At 42.1% G+C, this 19175-nt stretch overlaps 1 protein-coding gene across 1 annotated transcript in view; it reads right to left on the bottom strand.

Moving 5' to 3' along the window:
- Positions 1 to 19175, bottom strand: part of KNDC1 (kinase non-catalytic C-lobe domain containing 1) — a 238237-nt gene that overhangs the window by 179248 nt on the left and 39814 nt on the right. Inside the window, exon 2 of the mRNA XM_073596077.1 lies at positions 4038 to 4236. Coding sequence (XP_073452178.1) covers positions 4038 to 4236 — 199 coding nt within the window. The remainder of the gene's footprint in view (positions 1 to 4037; positions 4237 to 19175) is intronic.

The raw sequence follows: 19175 nt of genomic DNA on the forward strand, positions 1-19175 counted from the left end.
ACAGCTAAAAATAACATTGGTGTTATGCAGTTGCCTATACCAAGCGGCGTTGGCCACATAATTGTGCAGGCCTTATCAATGTGAGATCAACTAGTCACCGCTCAAAAAAAACCCCTAGCACTCTCTGGAGGAACCTTAAGCTTCCACAGAAACCTGATTGAGAATAGCTGCATTAGGGATAAGAAGGCTGAAAGGTTGCCAAGCCAGTGCTGGGAGGGGAAAGAAGGCAATGTTTTCAGTGCTTCTGAAGAGAATGAATAGCTCAAAAGTGCTTGCAATTACAGTGCTTAGGGAGGGCTTATCTTAAAGTAGAATAAAGGGCAAAACTTTTTTTTTTTATTATGGATAGAGTAAAGGAGGGTTATACACCCCTCTCAGTATTCACATACCCTGCCTCTTATTGTGTAAAAAACTTAACATAAACAATGTGGTCCTAAATTATATCATATACATGTGAAAAATTCACCAAAGTGAGCCAAAACCATGCATCAAAACACACACCACCACCTTTTAGATTGGCCACTCACCAGATACTTCTCAAATAGTGCATCTTTGGTTCATTCATGGGATAACCACTCCACCTTTGTAAACCTCTTCACCAGCTATACTTGGACTTTAGTATTCCTCATATAAAAATATATGGACAAAACGATCATCGCACAATGCGTTTAAAACTATTTATTGTATAAAATCCAAAGAAAAGTGTACACTCACATTTAAAAGTGCCCTCGAGCCGGCACAAAGCTAATCCAGCAGTTAGGGACGGGTGTGTGAACTATTGCATGGTCCGCCTGTGTATAGTGTGCGACCTTCGTGCTCAGCTTGCGCTCCACCCCTCGTTCCCGTTCGCGTCCTCACCAGCCACGGACGTATCCGATCATCTAAGTGAAAAAATTTCCCAGCAGCCTTTTTTCCCTTAGGTGATCGGATACGTCCGTGGCTGGTGAGGACGCGAACGGGAACGAGGGGTGGAGCGCAAGCTGAGCACGAAGGTCGCACACTATACACAGGCGGACCATGCAATAGTTCACACACCCGTCCCTAACTGCTGGATTAGCTTTGTGCCGGCTCGAGGGCACTTTTAAATGTGAGTGTACACTTTTCTTTGGATCTTATACAATAAATAGTTTTAAACGCATTGCGCGATGATCGTTTTGTCCATATATTTTTATATGAGGAATACTAAAGTCCAAGTATAGCTGGTGAAGAGGTTTACTAAGGTGGAGTGGTTATCCCATGAATGAACCAAAGATGCACTATTTGAGAAGTATCTGGTGAGTGGCCAATCTAAAAGGTGGTGGTGTGTCACACAGTCACTTATGCATATTGAAGGAATACAGAAGCACATCAATCACGGCAATCAATAGAAGATTTGGATGCATTTTCTTGGGGACTTTGCAATAGATATGATATATGTCAGCTGATTTCTGTTTTGATGCATGGTTTTGGCTCACTTTGGTGAATTTTTCACATGTATATGATATAATTTAGGACCACATTGTTTATGTTAAGTTTTTTACACAATAAGAGGCAGGGTATGTGAATACCGAGAGGGGTGTATATATGGGAGTAGCGCATTCACACACACCAATAAGCACTTCCAGCCCATTCTTATGAAAGGGTTTTTTTGAATACAGCAACTCTAAAATTAAACTATAAGGAATTTTTTTGAGGGATAAATTGGTTTTGCGCTGGTGACATACACTTATTAAAAGGAGGGTTATAACCACTGAACCGCTGTAAGTTTTTTGCCCTCTGTGTCCCAATGGGGAGATTTCCCTTCACTTCCTGTCCCGTACCAAAAACAGGAAGAGCGTGGAAATCCCACCAAGGTGAGGGAATGCTTGGTTGTCTCCAGGGTCACCAGAACTCGTGTCCCCACTGGAAGTTTTTTCCCTTTTTTACTGGTCTGGGAACAATCCATAATTTGGGATTTTATCTTACTTCCAATTTTGATGATGCCAGTAAACATGACAAATAGAGGGTGAATCTCTCTATTGGGGCACAGACAGCAATAGAAACCTTACATGTGTTGCAATACCTCCAAACTTTATCCTACTCAAAAAAATGCTTTTTCTTTAGTTAAAATTTAGGCCTCATGCACACTGGGAGTAGAAAATGACACTTTTAGAGCATTTTTAACGTTTTTTCTGCCTTTAAAACGCCCCTCTATGTTAGCCTATGTGTCCTTGCACACATAGGCACTTAGAAGCAGGAGTGTTTGCAGGCAGAAAAAAAAAAAAAAAAAAAACTCTGTTCTGCCATGTTCAGGGGAGAAACGTTGTACCGCAAAAAAAACTGACAAGCCTAAACACGCATAAACATGCTTGAGCGTTCTTTCATTCCAACGGCCAGAATAAAATAACATTCTGGCCAACAGCAGGAATAAATGCCCTAGATGCATGATGCGCCTTAACGCATTTGCAAAATGTGGATTTAGGCGCCTTTTTTAACACTGCTTTCTCCTTCCCTTGAGCAAAGGTACCCATGGGAGGAAAAAATCCTGTGTGCATAAGGCCTAAAAGATAGAGGGCTCCATTCACTAAAGCAGATTGCGTGCGGTATTTAGGTGATCTGACACATTTTTGCCAAATGCGGCATGCGATCCTGAAACTGTCGCTTCACTATTGCTTTATGCGGTGTTTACCAAAAAAAGCAAAAACACTGCATAAAACAGCCGTTAAAGTCAATTCAATAAATAAATGCATGTGGTAATTAGATAGTGGTCCAGGCATGTGGTAGTTAAGGATTGTGTTTGATTTTAACTGGTTGTTAAGGAGCCGGCACCTGCCGGCATCCATTTCAACCAGTAACTGTCAAGGTTGTTAAGGAGCAGGCGGTTGCCACATCCATAAAAACCGATGGGTCATCAGCTGTCAGCCGGGATCCTTGCTGACACCTGATTGTAAACAAAAAAATTGTCTGCAATTAAATATTGAGAAAAAAAAAAGTGTGGGGCCCCCCACAATCAGTACCAGACCCTTATCCGAGCACGCAGCCTGGCAGGTCAGGAAAGGGGGGGCGGTTGTGGGGAGCCCCCACTGCCCCAAAGCACCCCCCCTCATGAACCATACCAGGCCACATGCCCTCAACATGGGGGGTGCTTTGGAGCAGAGGGGCTCCCACAACCCTGGCCAGTGGCCGCGGGGCTCTGTGGATGGGGGGGGGGGGGGCTTATCAAAATCTGAAATCCCTCTTTAACAAGGGGGTACCCAGATCCCAGTTTGTTAAATTACTGCAAGCCTTCAATACAAAAATAATGCATCACTTCATAAAATAGCGCATGCGCTATTTTATTAGCGTTTTTTAGTGAATTGAATTTTTTTTTTGAAAAACGCTGTGCATTATCTTACCGCATACTCGGATACGGTAAGATACCACTTTGTAAATGGAGCCCAAATTCTGTTACTTGGGAAAAATAAATAACAACCTTTCTAAAGAAAGCTTCCCTGCAAATACTTACCTGTTCGGGTGGTGGCAAGTCCCAATCTTTGGATTCCTACATTTCCAAGTGTGTTGAAGAGCTTGCATCCCCCACCACACTGTGGTTCTATCTGCCAAACCCTACTTTACTACTTTCTTTTTGTTTTTTTTTGTTTTTTTTATTATTATCTATGGGAGTCTACTTTTAGTGCTCGTTAAGAATATGTAAACATTTGAATATCTACATCCTAACAACTAGCTCACTTTAAGGCTGTGCAGCCTAAATACACACACAGAGGAAAAGAACACCTCCCATCCCTGGCCCTTCATACACATGCCAAGCCTGTCATATTAGTAGCTTGTTTACATGAAGGAAACTGATCTTTACCGGTCCTTGAAAGAAAACGCTGTCACAAAATTGTATGTTTCAATATTTCAAAAGACACATTTCATTTATTTAATATACAGTACTGCTTTGACATGCTTGCAGTGGTGTAGATTGCAGCGTAACACCATTGCTTTGTATTTATTTCATGAGAATTTCATAAATGATGCACTTTTGTCATTGAAAAAACTGCTGTGGGACTTGGCTGGACCCAGCGACAGAGACTTACCGCTAAGCTGCTCCATAAAACAGACGTTGCCGCTGGTGTTAAAGGCCAGTGTGTCTGGTGTAATACACAGAGTCTGGAAGATAGCTGCGTGAGAGATGTCCTTCATGGAATAGCAGCATTCCAGGCAGATTGCCCAAATGTCCTGCTCAGTGAGACAGTTATCCCGTAGTGACAAAATATCAGCCAACGAGACGTTTTCCTGCCAAGAGAATTCACAGTAATTCAGTGACGGTATAAACAAAGTGCTACACCACATCTTCATTTGTTACCAAACTCTATTACAAGGCAACAATGCAAATTAAAATTATTCTGTAAAATACAAAGCTCTGTCAATTGCCATTCTCCTTCATTTAAGTAGAACGTGGCTTACTGTTTAGAAGTATAGTAACCTAGGACAACCGAACAATAAGATTTCACTGCAAAAATCTGAATATCCACGGTATCCCGTTGAAAGATAGGGAATTTAAGTTGGCCCTATTTGCTGATGATATTATTCTCACCCTGACCCAGCCCAGAATATCACTCCCTAATTTGCACGCTGAACTCGACTTATATAGATCCCTGTCAGGATACAAGATAAATGCAGCTAAATCAGAAGCCCTACCCATTAATATTCCAACACAGGAGACCCAACATCTCCAACACTGTTTCCCCTACCACTGGAAGTCATCCTCACTGAAATATTTGGGAATACAGATAACTCCCTCCTATTCCACCCTATACCCAGCCAATTATCCTCCTCTCTTTAAAACCATAAGGGACCTTCTACTAAAATGGAAGGCTCATCATATCTCCCTGCTAGGGAGGATAGCTTCTGTTAAGATGGCTATCCTGCCGAAGCTGCTGTACCTATTCCAAACTCTCCCCATCCCAATACCACAGGCGGAGCTGAAGAAACTGCAGGCGGATCTAACACGATTTATTTGGAACTACAAAAGACACAGAATCTCACAATCAGTCATGACAGCGGCGCGATCAGATGGCGGATTATCATTCCCTGACCTAACTAAATACTACCAAGCCACCCAATTGCGAACCCTGGCCTCGTGGTTCACCCAACGCTCTTATAATAAGTGGACAGAAATAGAAAAGCTATGGATGGCCCCAGTCCACCCAAACAGCATGCTGTGGAATGCAGAGGTGAAGGTGGGGTCCACTCAGCTTTTGGGCCCCATGCTCCACCTTAGTACACTTTGGCGCAAACTATCACGGCTTTATAAGCTATGCTCAGAAAGCTCACTCCTCACATCGTTCCTCTACAACCCCAGACTGCCTGCAGGTCTTACTCACCAGATGTCCTCTCCGTGGGCGACGAGGAATCTGTTCCACTTTGGTCATTTGGTGCACCCATGCACGCGCAGATTGCTGTCCTTCACAGAACTCCAGAAAAAATTTGATTTACCGAGGCAAGTGTTCTATGGGTACTTGCAGATTAGGCACTATGCTCAATCAATCGCCCCGAATTTACAATTCTCGGCCCCATCGCCCTTTGAGAGACTGATGTTGGAAGGCTCGACCAGACGCGGGCTAATATCCGATATTTACCGGATATTAAATTCTTACAACATCACAGATCACGGCAAACATCCATACATGATCCGCTGGGAGAGGGTCTTGGGGGAAGAGATCCCAGAATCTACCTGGAAGACGATTTGGTCCCAGGCGGCTAAAAGCTCACTATGCACATTGTATAAAGAGAATGCCTACAAAGTTCTTTTTTTCTGGTATATGACGCCTGATGTCCTCCACACCATTTTCCCATCTAGTTCGGATAGATGTTGGCGGTGCATGAAAGACAGAGGGACCTTATATCATATCTACTGGTCATGTCCCAAAATAGCTCCTTTCTGGACGGAAACGCAATTATTGTTGAATCGCCTAATGGGCGTCCAGGTCCCCAAAGTCCCGAAGCTGTTTCTTCTAGGAGTGTCTGGATTACATATATCCCGACGCTCCAGGAAGCTGCTGGGCCATGTTCTTACAGCAGCGAGATGCCTGGTAGCCCTGTATTGGAAGAAACAGATTCCACCCTCCCAAACGGACCTCTATACCAGAATAAAGGACATAGAGCTGATGGAGAAAATGACAGCCAGGATACAAAACAGATTAGAGGCTCATGACATGGTCTGGGAGGAATGGCACAGGCAGGAGGACCCGCCCTAGGCCTGCGGCCAGACCCCCCCCCCCCCTTCTCCCCCTCCCCTTCTTATCCCCCTTTTCTTCTTTATCTTCTTTCCTGCTGTAAAATGCTAAAACATATTCAGTCCAATGATGTTACTTGCTGGTTGACAGCCCTAGATGATATGGAATGTATTACACCACTACTGTACGTGGATGACTATCATCAGAGGCTCACTGTTTACTGGATTGACTGTCTACCAATTGCACTTAATTACAAGCGACATTATATATATATATATATATGTCTCTATGCTTAATAAAAAATTGTTATTTGAAAAAAAAAAAAAAAAAAGATTTCACTGCTTTACTACTCTAGTGCTGAGTACACACGGGAAGTGTTGTGCGTTCAATCCAGCGGGCTGAACAAAAATAAAAAATCCTGATCGCTGTACTAACACATTCAAAGTTAGCGCAACAATCTTCCCGCTGAGATACAGGGGCTGATTTACGCCATGAGTTGCGGTGCACGCCTATGCGCAAAGGACTTTTTCGTATTTACAAAACATTTGCGCCGGTAACACAGCGCAATTCCCTATTTACTATTCTCTTCCCGGCGCACGGGAGGAGGCGATTGGTACACCACTATAGACATGGCGCACAGCATCTTTAACTTAAAATTTAAACAAGCTGGAAATGCCAATATTATGGGGGTGATGTTGGTGATGTGAGGAAGTATAGTAATAACTGCCCAAGTAACAAATATGCCCAAAATAGAATGAGAAAGTAACTTTATCTAAACAAGCCTGCTGCCCCGACAAGTACATTTAGAACTGCGGGAGGTCAATTTATGCACCGCGCATGGGCAAACGGCATTTGCGCTTGTTCAAATGCTTTGGTTCACTGCACCGACAAAATCTTAGTAAATGTCAAGCAACGTAAATGCATTTGCATAGGTTGAATGGGCGCACCTCTAAACTTTTTTCTTTTTTTTTTTAACGCTGGTTCACTTCGCGGCTGTGATGAAATGTCGGTCCGGCAATACATAAAAAGTTAATTGATAAAAACAGCATTAAGAAAAAAAACAAAATTAAGAAAAAAAAAAAAATGCATGGGGTTCCCCCGAAATTCCATACCCGGCCCTTCAGATCTGGTATGGATATTAAGGGGAACCCCGTGCCAAAATAAAATTAAAGGGGGCTCCTGGATTTCGATAAGCCCCCCCCCCACTCGCAGACCAACCAACGGCCAGGGTTGTCGGAAAGAGGCCCTTGTCCTCATCAACATGGGGACAAGGTGCTTTGGGGTAGGGGGGGGGCGCAGCGCTCGTCCCCACCCCCTTTCCTGACCAGCCGGGCTGCATGCTCGGATAAGGGTCTGGTGTGGATTTTGGGGGGACCTCCACAACGTTTTTTTTCGGCGTAGGGGGTTCCCCTTAAAATCCATACCAGACCGAAGGGCCTGGTATGCCCCTGGAGGGGGAACCCATGCCAGTTTTTCTCGCGCTGCTTTAATAGGAAGATGTGTTTTTCCTATTACAGCGAACGCGAGATGTACCTCGCCGAGAACCAGCGCGATGGGATTGCGCTGGAAACATTCTCGCGGGCAGGTACTGCTGTGCAAGCACCGGTTCACACGCTCAATTAATGATTTATCCGGCGCACCAATTAAGGTATGAACCAGCGCAGCGCATTCATCTTAGTAAATGACACCCACTGTGTTCTGTCAGGGGGACTGGCCGCCCCGCCATTACACAATGATCAATGCTGATGAGATGCCACTTTTCCAGCACGCTTGTTCAACAGAACCCAGCCATGAGACTGTCAGACGAGGAGCTGTACACACAGGCCGAAAGTCAGCCAGTTCCTGCCAAACTGACCAATTTCAGCCGATTTTCGGCCCATGTGTACCCAGCTAAGCAGCTTTAGGTAGTGGTCTCCAAACTGAAGCCCTTTTCTTGCAGTTGTCTGGCTCTTGGGGCACTATTCCACCTGCTGACACCAACAATAAGGCACCATTCCTTCCATAGACACCAACAGAGGGGCAAAATTCCTCCCATTGACACCCAATCATGGGGCACTATATCACTGACACCATTTTAGGGGCACTACTCCTACCACTGACACCATAGATGGGGCACTATTCCTACTGCTGACACCAACAATGGGATACTATTCCTCCCACTGAAACCAACAATAGGGTACTATTCCTCCCACTGAAACCAACAATAGGGTACTATTCCTCCCACTGAAACCAACAATAGGGTACTATTCCTCCCACTGAAACCAACAATAGGGTACTATTCCTCCCACTGACACCAACAATAGGGTACTATTCCTCCCACTGACACCAACAATAGGGTACTATTCCTCCCACTGACACCAACGATGAGGCACTATTCCTGCCACCAACACCACTGAGGAGGCACGATTCCTGCCACCAACACCACTGAGGAGGCACGATTCCTGCCACCAACACCACTGATAAGGCACGATTCCTGCCACCAACACCACTGATAAGGCACGATTCCTACCACCAACACCACTGATGAGACACTGTTCCTCCCACTGACAACAATTATGAGGCGCTATTCCTCCCACTGACACCGTAGATGAGGCACAATTCCTCCCAATGACACCAATGGTGGGGCATTAAACCTTCCACTGGCACCAATGATGGAGCACAATTTTTTTTTTTTTTACTCCTGCTGACCGAGTCTGAGCGCCAGTCTACCTGTGTCCTCTCCTACACTCAATGATTCCTCCTGATGGCCTCCACCTCACTACTATATCTTGCAGTTTTGGATGTGGGGTTCCCTCACTGCGCACTGTAGTTCCTTACGTTTGCATTCTACATCGCTACCGCGTCTTGTAGCAACGGAGGGATCAACAAGAGAAAAAACAAGGGGAAGACCAGGCATCCGATACTCTTGAAAGCGTTGGATGAAGAATATTCTTGAGGCAGTGGTAGCCACTGGCCGGATAAGTATTAAAAAATTTCTTTTGAAAATGGCAGAATCACTTTAAGTGCGGAAGTACAAGGGGAATTTTCAGTAGCTCAAACATGCCACTAAATTGCAGAGCAACAACTGATCGCTAAATACGTGGATCAAATGATATACTATAATGTGAGCAACACAAGAGGCCTCACAGCAATTAATAACACACAGTTGGATCAAAACAATCATTTGCAACGAGAAATTCCTACAACATGCTTCTTGTGTAGCTGATGTTCTCAGTTACCCATATACAACCTGTGACTCTCCAAGGGACAAGTATTTCCATGCCATGCCAGCTGGCAGTGCTCTCCAAATCTTGTCATTTCTACTTTTTTTTTTGCAAGTGCTGCACAAAACTTTAATAATAAATTTGAAAGAGAAGTGCTGACGAGATGTTAACTGCATTTAGCACATTATTCTTTAGAATGGTCTTATGCACAGGCTTCCAAAACTGTGATAGTTTTAAAAAGAGAAAATCTTTCAGATAAACATATTTTATTCTCCAGAAAAGGACTTTAAGAACCTGAACATTCACTTTAAAAGGGGGTTACCACCTTCTCAGCAGGTTGACATAAAATCACAGCCATTCATGTATGAATTGTGGGAGGGAGGATTGGGCCAATCAACTTTCTGCTTCTCCTCTGGCATGCAGCTCTGAGGCTACTTCCACCCAAAGCTCTTCCCAGCTTTTTCCAGCAACACACAGCTTCTAAATAGGTCAGCAAGGCTCTAAAAGCTGTTATCCTGTCATCTGCAACCTTACTTCCTGGTAATAACGAAATGTGGCCAGGATGCTGATAGGGCAACAACCATCAGAGGTAAGGTGACCTCTGTCCCCTGACTTTCCATACAAGTCACACTTAAGCCTAGTACACACTATCAGTTTTTTTTTCGTTCAACCCAACAGACTGAACGAAAAAAAAAACTGAAGAGCTCGGGAGGAGATCCTGTACCAACAATCCGATGTTAGTAAAGCGATCTCCCTGCTGAACTATTGTGTTCTGATAGGGGGACGGCCCCACCGCCAGAACACACTGGATCAGTGAAATTATTGGATGCCGATCGGCAGACCTTTATCAGTCATGCCCCTTCGACAGCAGCCAGACATTCGGCTGGCTTCTGTCAGACCGGTTGCCATACGCACGGGCTGAATGTTGACCAGTTTCTAATGAACCAGCTGGGAGCGCTGATCGGATGCTGATTGGCAGACCTTATTCGATCATGCCCCTTCGACATCAGCCGGATGTTCGGCCTGCTCCGGTCAGACAGGTTGCTGTACACAAGGGCCGAATGTTGGCCAGTTTCTATTGAATATCTGGCTGATACTGCCTGATATTTGGCCCCTGTGTATGGGGCTTTAGCACCCCCCCCCCCCCCCCCCATCCACACAGGTGGCCAACATGTAACAATGCACTACAAGAGGCTTATCATTCTATGATATCTATTTATCATTTCTTTTGAGCCTGTTCACACCTGTTCTAATGACAACATTACGTCGAAATGTGTTAGGTGGAGCATTGAGCGACGTCACCTCGTACTAGCCCGTGGTGGCTCGCAGTCTGTGTAAGTGGCTGGAGCTGGCGGTGCCCGCTTTGATTATACCACGCTGTTTTCCCCTTGTGTTGGGTATGACACAGAAAAATGTAAGTAACTACTTGTTTGAAATAAACACACGTAATTGGTTTTACACTATGTGGTAATCTCCTTGTATTCCCCTTGCATATATTTGGATCGTCTAACACGAGGAAGATCGAGATGTACACATACTGATGACAGTGCTAATTGGAGAGAGGAAGATTTGACCATTTAAAGCCGGAGGACACTGGAGATGCAATTGATTGTTATCTTTGTATTTTTTAGATACAATTGATTGTTATGTACTTCCCAAGCACATTATTATTTTGGGAGGTGAGAGAGAACGATTTTGATTAGATGGAGGACACTAGGTGATTTATTCACAGACTTCATTTGCACGTTTGCACTTACTGGTGACTTTGGACGTTTATCAAGTTTTTGGACAATTATCTGGATCATTTGTTTTGCAACATTTTGTTTTGTAGAGCTGATTATCTTGCGATGTAGAGCAAAATAATCAGTTCTACAAAACAAAATGTTGAGCTACTTAAGTTGTGCTAATATTTGTGTTTGCACTGTCATTTTACTTACAGTCTTAATGTTTCATATAGAAATTGACACTTGATTAGATATACTTACTGTATTTATTTTATTGATGTAACATACATGCACATTTTTATTACTTTTCACAAATATTTTGAGTGCGTTCATAACTACACCTATATTGATTTTCACACCTGTGTGTTTCTCCTCCATGGAGCTTAGAAAAAAAGGACAGGAACTTTTTGGCTTAGTAGACTTTAATGGGAGTGAATGAAAAAAGTATTAAAAAATTCACAACAATGTGTGAAAATGCAGACTTGAAAATAGGAAGCTGCTCTTAAACCAAGTAAAACAAAATAAGGGGGCAAATATAGAGTTGGCCATAAAAAAGAAAGGATTCCCCATCCAGGTGGATGGGGAAATTTTCCCCGTTGCACTATAATATTCTGACAGGCTGGTCGGTGCTGGCCTGATTGCCAAGGACTGGTGAGCTATATTTTACTGGCTGAACTGTTTGAAACGCTAGAGAATTAAGGCGCAACATGCATTATTAGCCTATCACAGCCACTACATTCAAGTTGCCCTTGCAGGATGTTTGCCAAGGCCCAGTGACTACTGGTTGCATACTTACCTGCCCATTTTCCCCACCTTGATGCACTGGCCTATTGATGAATGGTGTAGTGGACACATTTGTATGAACCTTCTCCCCACTAGCTGGGTACATTTACCTGCAATCGACTTTGCTGCCATTATTCCACAAAGTGCCTGCATACAGACTTGCCAGCTTGTGGACTCATATCATGCATTTCAGTGTCAGGTTTATTTAGTCCAGCCCCATCTGGAAGGATTTTAGGGAGAGTGGAGGAGACACCGAGCTACATTTTGGGGGCACTGGCCTGGGAGACCATGCTAGGTGTTGCCATCCTTTGTATATCTGCCATGGGGTATTTATGCCCAGAAGCCCTCAAATTGCTCTTACCTGCTCTGGATACTGTGTCTCTGGCCTAATTCACTCATTATTCAGGGGGAATTTATGACGGTGAACACAGTGTAAGCTGCTGCTTCTTGTGCCCTGGACGTTGTCATTTTATTTGTGGAGAGATGGAGATGTATTTTTTTGCACAATTTTTATAAGAAATTTTCATATTTGGTAAGTAAAGCCTTTTTGTCAATACTTTACGATCCTTGAAGTAATTGCCTTTTCGTGTTCTTTCCAGCCCGACGCTTTTGTATGAGCTCTGCATGCGTTACATGGGTTGCACCAATATATTGTGGCGAGTCAGTGGACTTGGGCTTATGGTGATCTTTACTCTATTTATTTGCCTTTCCTGGTTGCCAATTGATATATAGGGGAGGTCCCTCTTTTTTTACGTTTAAAATTGACTTCTCTCTAACTGGAATGATCACAGATGTATCGAAATTTGGCTGCTCCCTGTTGAACCAGCTGAATATCGATCCATCTGTGGTCAGCTTCAGTCTTTCCAGTGCAGTTAGAAAGACGGAATATTCAGATCCTTGCATAACCATAACTGGTGCAACCCCGTACCCTTTTTCCTAATGTCCCGTACACACGATCAGAAACTCGGACGACAGATCGTCTGCTTTTTTTCGCATGCTAGTCGTATATCGAACCTGAAGAGTTTACTAAAGTTATGAAAATTCTCGTACGACAGAATAATAAAAAAAAAAAAAAAAAATCTGAAGTGATGTCATGTGTTGTAGTGTATTTGTATTGTATTTTCAGAGGACAACTGTACTGATTAAACGAAATGTTTAATAGAATAATATCGGATGAACTGTCGTGATTGGCTCTTGAAAGCTCTGTACCAACAATCTGATTATTGTACGATCGCGTCAAAATGGTATTTTTCCTCTGATTTTCTTATCGTGTGTACAGACCATAAGGCTGCTATATGTAAAACAGTGATGTGCATTACTTGTGGTTGTAGTGACTGCAAATGCAGGACGATTGCACCGAGACGGGCGTTATTTACAAATACCTGAAAACTTATGCACATTATCCAGATGGTAGGCAGAGAATGTGAAGACAATGGAACCTGCGTTTAATTCAATAATTAAAGAAATAATTAAAAATGTCTCTTTGGTTACCATGGCCAACAATGATCTTTCCTGAGCATTAATATGCTATTATAGAAAGAAGTTAAATACACAGTGACTGAGCTTTATATTAATGTAGTGGATTAACCTCATTGTAACGTATCCTTATACAACCCATTCTATGCTGACCTACAAAATTATTTCAAATGTGCTGAAAAAAGATCTTCTCCCATATTGTGCGTTTCTGCCGTTGCAGATGTACATACATAAAAATATTTATGATAATTTCCAAATAAGCTTTAAATAAGACTGATCTGTCACTGAGCACAAAATACATTAATGTAAAAGGCAAAATAGAAAACAGGGGAATCCTTGTTTAACCACAGATCTATCCAATCTCCTCTTAAACAGATCTATAATTGAATTAAAGTGTTACTAAACCCAGGACCCTGCATTCACTATATCTGGTCTCCCACAGTACACGGAACATGGAAATGCAATTATTTTAGTAAATACAAACTGCTAAATACCTTTTCTCATCACCAGTATATAGTAGTCTTGTGACTTCTATCAGTGTCAGGCTGAGCACTGGTTAAAGCTTGTAGGAGGAGTTTTAATTCTCCTCTGACTGTCCTATGAAGCTGCATGACCCCTGACCCTCTGTCTGGGCAGTGCTGATTGGCCCTGTGCTGATCATATGCACCCTCCCAAAAAAACAAAAAAAAAAAAACTCTCTAGCAATACACACCAAACTGAGTATGTGCAGCGTGAGTTGTAGTATGCTTTATTGCATATACAGACTGATTTTACTGTTGTGGGTTTAGTTACACTTTAACATCAGTCTAAAACACAGGTTTAGCCTCTTAATCACTGCAATCAGTAGACTAATGTTCTATGCTAAAATACTGTACAAAGGGTTAACATACATTCCATTTCAGAACTAAGTGTGTGCACCTAAATGTGCTCCTAGCCTCAGTAGGCATTACAGTGCATATAAAACATAATTTATTTAAAATATAAAAAAAAAAAAAACTTTTACGTGTGAATTGCAGCCTGAAGTTCAGCTATAAACTTTGAAGTCAGCATGATGATGAGAACAGGGAATGGAAACATACACAAGATTTTCCAGGGTGCTATGTACTCACCTGCACAATAGGTGATTGCCAATTAAACAAATTCTGAGTAGATCAACAGCATTCCATTGAAATCAATCAGATATGTATATGAGATCTGTTTTACCAGCCAAAAGAATTTATATTCCTGTCCAAACGTTCCTGAGATTTACACAGTTCTGCTAGTCAGCAGGGCCAGCCCAGAGATCCAACTTCTCTACTACAGTTCTACAACTAGGCCTTGTCCCTGTGATTAGACACCGAGAAAAAGTGACCGACTGATGAGCTCGTCTGTTACTTTGCTCTCTCCTCTTATCAGCATGCTCAATTTAAAATGGTTTTATAGCTTTAAACTTCTTCCAACCCATTCCCCATCTCCCTCCTCTTCCAAAATCATCTTCTTGAAATCTCATTTCCACAGCCTACCAGGGCCTGGCATGGTCTACTTTCACCCCAGGTACCATTAAATGCAGACTCTCAAACCCTTTAAACAAGGAGAAACCCTTGAATTCACTTTTGGATCTTAAAGCGGAACTTCAGTTATTTTTTCATCTTTCCATCTATTAAATCTTCTGCCCTTGTTGTTTTAACTTTGGATAATAAAACATTTTTTTTTCTGCCAATAAATACCTTATACAGCCCACTTCCTGTTTCTTGTCTGGAAAAAAGCCTAGGCTTACGAAATCATGCACAGATCTCTCTATCACTCTTGTGAGAGTTTGCCAGGAAGGGAAGGGGGATGAGTCATAAGAGGGCCAATGAGAGCTGCAGGTGTGCCTCTGTGTGTCTGCTTAAATCCAGGAAGTGAACAGGCAGCAGCTTCAGCTGCCCACAGTTAAAATGGCTGCAGCCAGATTCATTGGAGGGAGATTTCTGCAGAATATTTGGCAAGTACAGAATCACAGTATATATAAAATAATATGTAAAGTGGTTGGAGGGAAGCTTCAGAATGGCAAAGATGTTTTCATCACAGATTATGTGAGTAGACTGTAGTTCCTCTTTAACCACTTTAAGGCTGCATTCACACCTGAAAGTATCGTCTTTCAGCGTTTTTCCGCGCTTTTTTGCACGACTTGCGCGTTTGTAGGCAGCATTTTTGGGCTTTGGCATTTTTTTTATTAGCCAATAGAAAAACTATTTGCTAGGTATTTCAGCTTTTCCATTAGCTTTAAGGGGTAAGGGGTTCGAGTTCAGTTTAGGTTAGGGTTAGGATTAGGAGTTGGGGATAGGGTTATTTATTATTACTTTATTATATGAATAATAATAAATGAATAAATAAATGTAAAAACTACACAAATAAATGAAAAATAAATAGATTCAATAAATACTAAGTAACAATAAAAGAATAATTAACCCTTAACTTTAACCCTTACCCCTTAAAAAAATTAATAAGTAAATCACCCTAACACAAAATAAATTATTATTAATGTATTTTTTTGTTCGAGTTTGGGTGTTTGTTATTTTATTATTATTATTATTATTAATGTATTTAATATTTTAAGGTTAGAGGTTAATTATTTAATAATGTATTATTACATATTATTAATTTATTTTACTTATTTATGATGTTTTTTAGTTATTTGTGTATTTATTTTACATTTATTTATTCATATATTATTACTATTTTATTTTAAAAAAATTTCATTTGAGCAGAAAATCACATGAATTCGCACATAAACGCATGAATGGCGCATTTCCATTCATTCCCATGGGATTAAAAAAATGCCCAAATCTGCCCGATTTGAGCGACAAAAAAAAGTTTCAGATCTTGTTTGAGCTTCAGGCATTTGGCTTCAGGCGATTTGGAGTGGAGATGTGAACCATCGCCATAGATAATCATTTATTTTTTTTCCCCCTCCAGCATTTTGGAGCTTCAAGCTACAAAACGCTCAGGTGTGAACGTAACCCAAGACCAGGCCTTTTTCTGACACTTTTTATTTACATGTAAAAATCAGTATTTTGCTAGAATATTACTTAGAACCCCCAAACAGTATATATACATTTTATTTATTTTTTTTAAGCAGATGCCCTAGAGAATAAAATGGTGGGTTTTGTAATTTTTTGTCAAACACATTTTTTTGGAAAGAATACACTTTAACGAATTTAATGCGCACAAACACAATATAATACCCAATTTTACTGTAAAATATAAAAGACGATACCCAACATGTCACGCTTTAAAATTGTGAACACTCGTGGAACGGTGCCAAACTACACTATTTAAAAATCTCCATAGGTGACACTTTAACTACTTGACCTCCGAAAGATTTACCCCCTTTCTGACCAGGCCATTTTGTGCGATACGGCACTGCGTTATTTTACCTGACAATTGTGCGGCTGTGTGACACTATACCCAGACAACATTTATGTCCCTTTTTCCCCACAAATAGAGCTTTCTTTTGGTGGTATTACATTATATATATATATACATACACACATATACATACACACATATACATACACACACAATCTTTATCAATTTAGACCAATATGTATTCTGCTACATATTTTTGGTAAAAAAAATCCCAATAAGCGTATATTGATTGATTGGTTTGTGCAAAAGTTATAGCGTCTACAATTTTTATTTCCTTATTTTTTTACTAGCAATGGCGGCAATCAGCGACTTATAGCGGGACTGCGATATTGCGGCAGACAAATCAGACACTTTTGACAATTTTTGGGGACCAGTGGCACTAATAGTGTGATCAGTGCTAAAAAAATATTCACTGTCACTGTACTCACACTGGCTGGTAAGGGGTTAACATCAGGGGTGATCAAAGGTTAAAGGGGTTGTAAACCCTAGTGTTTTTTCACCTTAATGCATCCTATGTCCATCCGAGTCCTGCATTCGGCGTCTATGGACGCCAAATGCTGGACTCGGGAGCGTGCCCGCAAGGTAACCCCCCACCAGGAGCGGTACGTGGTCACATGTCCAGAATCGTCCCACCTACTTCCGGATCATCTGGTTAGCTAGACGCACGGGGTGGAACGCACGCCGCATGTGCGATGTGATGCGAAGGGTTCCTGACTCCATTCACCCTGACATGCGAGCAGTCCCAGTGCCGGGTAGGCACCGATCAATGTAAGAGGCCAATTGGCTATTTTATTGTTCTCTATTTTTATACATTAAACGGTTTTACGCTATGGAGATTCCCTTTTGTTTCTCATATTTCCTATCCTGAATGAATGGGACGGGAGGGATCTATGCCTAAAGTACCATCCAGCCTTCCAGCCTTCATGTGAACAGGCACAATCCTGTACAAGCACTAATGACTTTCTTTTTAGTTAAAGAAGTCATTGGTATCTGGTAAGCAGATATCTATTATCTTCAGGTGTTTTTTTCCTCTTGGGTGACAGAATCTTTATATCATCGCAAGAATTGTTGCATCTTTGAGGATCCATGTGTCTGCTTTGATGTTGGTTTCAAGTGTTTGCTCTGATCTTTTCAATGGATTGGGACAATCAAACATCACGATTTCATTTATCACACTTGCACTAAGAATTTTGTTGATTGTAATATCACTTTTCACTTTATTCTTTATATTTATTTTTATTATAAACTATGTATTTGATATAATTTCAGTTTAGCACAAACAGCACTATTTAATCCACTGTGGTTGATATAGTTAGAGCGTGTATCTATTGGCAGATACATATGTTTTCAGGTCTCTAGCGCCCCCTACTGTACACCAACCCCCCAGAAGAGTGCTTCTCCCCTGATGTGGGGAGGAGCCGCGAGAGCCGCCGAGGGACCCCAGAAGACCAGGTTTGGGGCCACTCTGTGCAAAATGAGCTGCACAGTGGAGGTAAGTATGACATTTTTGTTATTTTTTTTTTTTTTAAACATGAACCTTTAGTGTCACTTTAACTGTGTGCCTAGCCTGTGCTTTCTCACTGTGTGGGAGGTGCTTTGACTAGGGGAAGGCATTGATTCATGTTCCTGCTTTGCAGGAACAATACCTTTTTCTACTGACAGAACCACAATCTGCCTTGTTTACATAGGCATATCACCATTCTGCCTGTGTACTGAATAATTGGCAGATGCCGGCAGACATCAAGCATGCTGGGCTCCTGCTGTGTGTGATCACACCGGGAGTAGGTCGCTGGCGGCGCGCACCCCAGACCCGGAAGTGTTAGATCGCGTACTAGATGTCTCCTCTGCCTTTAAAAGCATCTGATCACACTAAGACCGGTGTGATCAAATGCTTTCTCAAGCCAAAAATGGCTTTGGGGTTTATTTACTAAAGCTGATAAGTGCAAAATCAGGCTCACTTCTGCATAGAAACTAATCAGCTTCTGGGTTTTATTGCCAAAGCTTAATTGAACAAGCTGGGGCTAGAAGATGATTGGCTACCATGCACAGGTGCACCAAATTCTGACTGCACCAGTTTTAGTAAATCTACCCCTTTGTCTACATCAGGCAAAACCGTAAATACTTATTGCTTCCAGTTTCTGATACCATAAAGATGATTGGGGATGTTCCAGTCCCCGATCACCTCTATGGTAGGTTGACGGAACCACCAGCTTTAGTTCTGGTCTCCCGATGGGACGGAAGAGCCCGGAAAGGCACTGGAGGGTGGCAGGAGGTGGGCCTTCTCCACCGCCTGTATAAGCAAGCCAGTGGCTATTATCCGCTAGGATTTCTTTTACACAAAAGACCATTGCCAGCTGTAAAAAAAAAAAAAACAACAATACCAAGAGCTGCCACTGTAGGCATCATCCCAGGATACCAAA

The sequence above is a fragment of the Aquarana catesbeiana genome, linkage group LG08 (assembly GCF_042186555.1).
Source record: "Aquarana catesbeiana isolate 2022-GZ linkage group LG08, ASM4218655v1, whole genome shotgun sequence".
Lineage (NCBI taxonomy): Eukaryota > Metazoa > Chordata > Amphibia > Anura > Ranidae > Aquarana > Aquarana catesbeiana.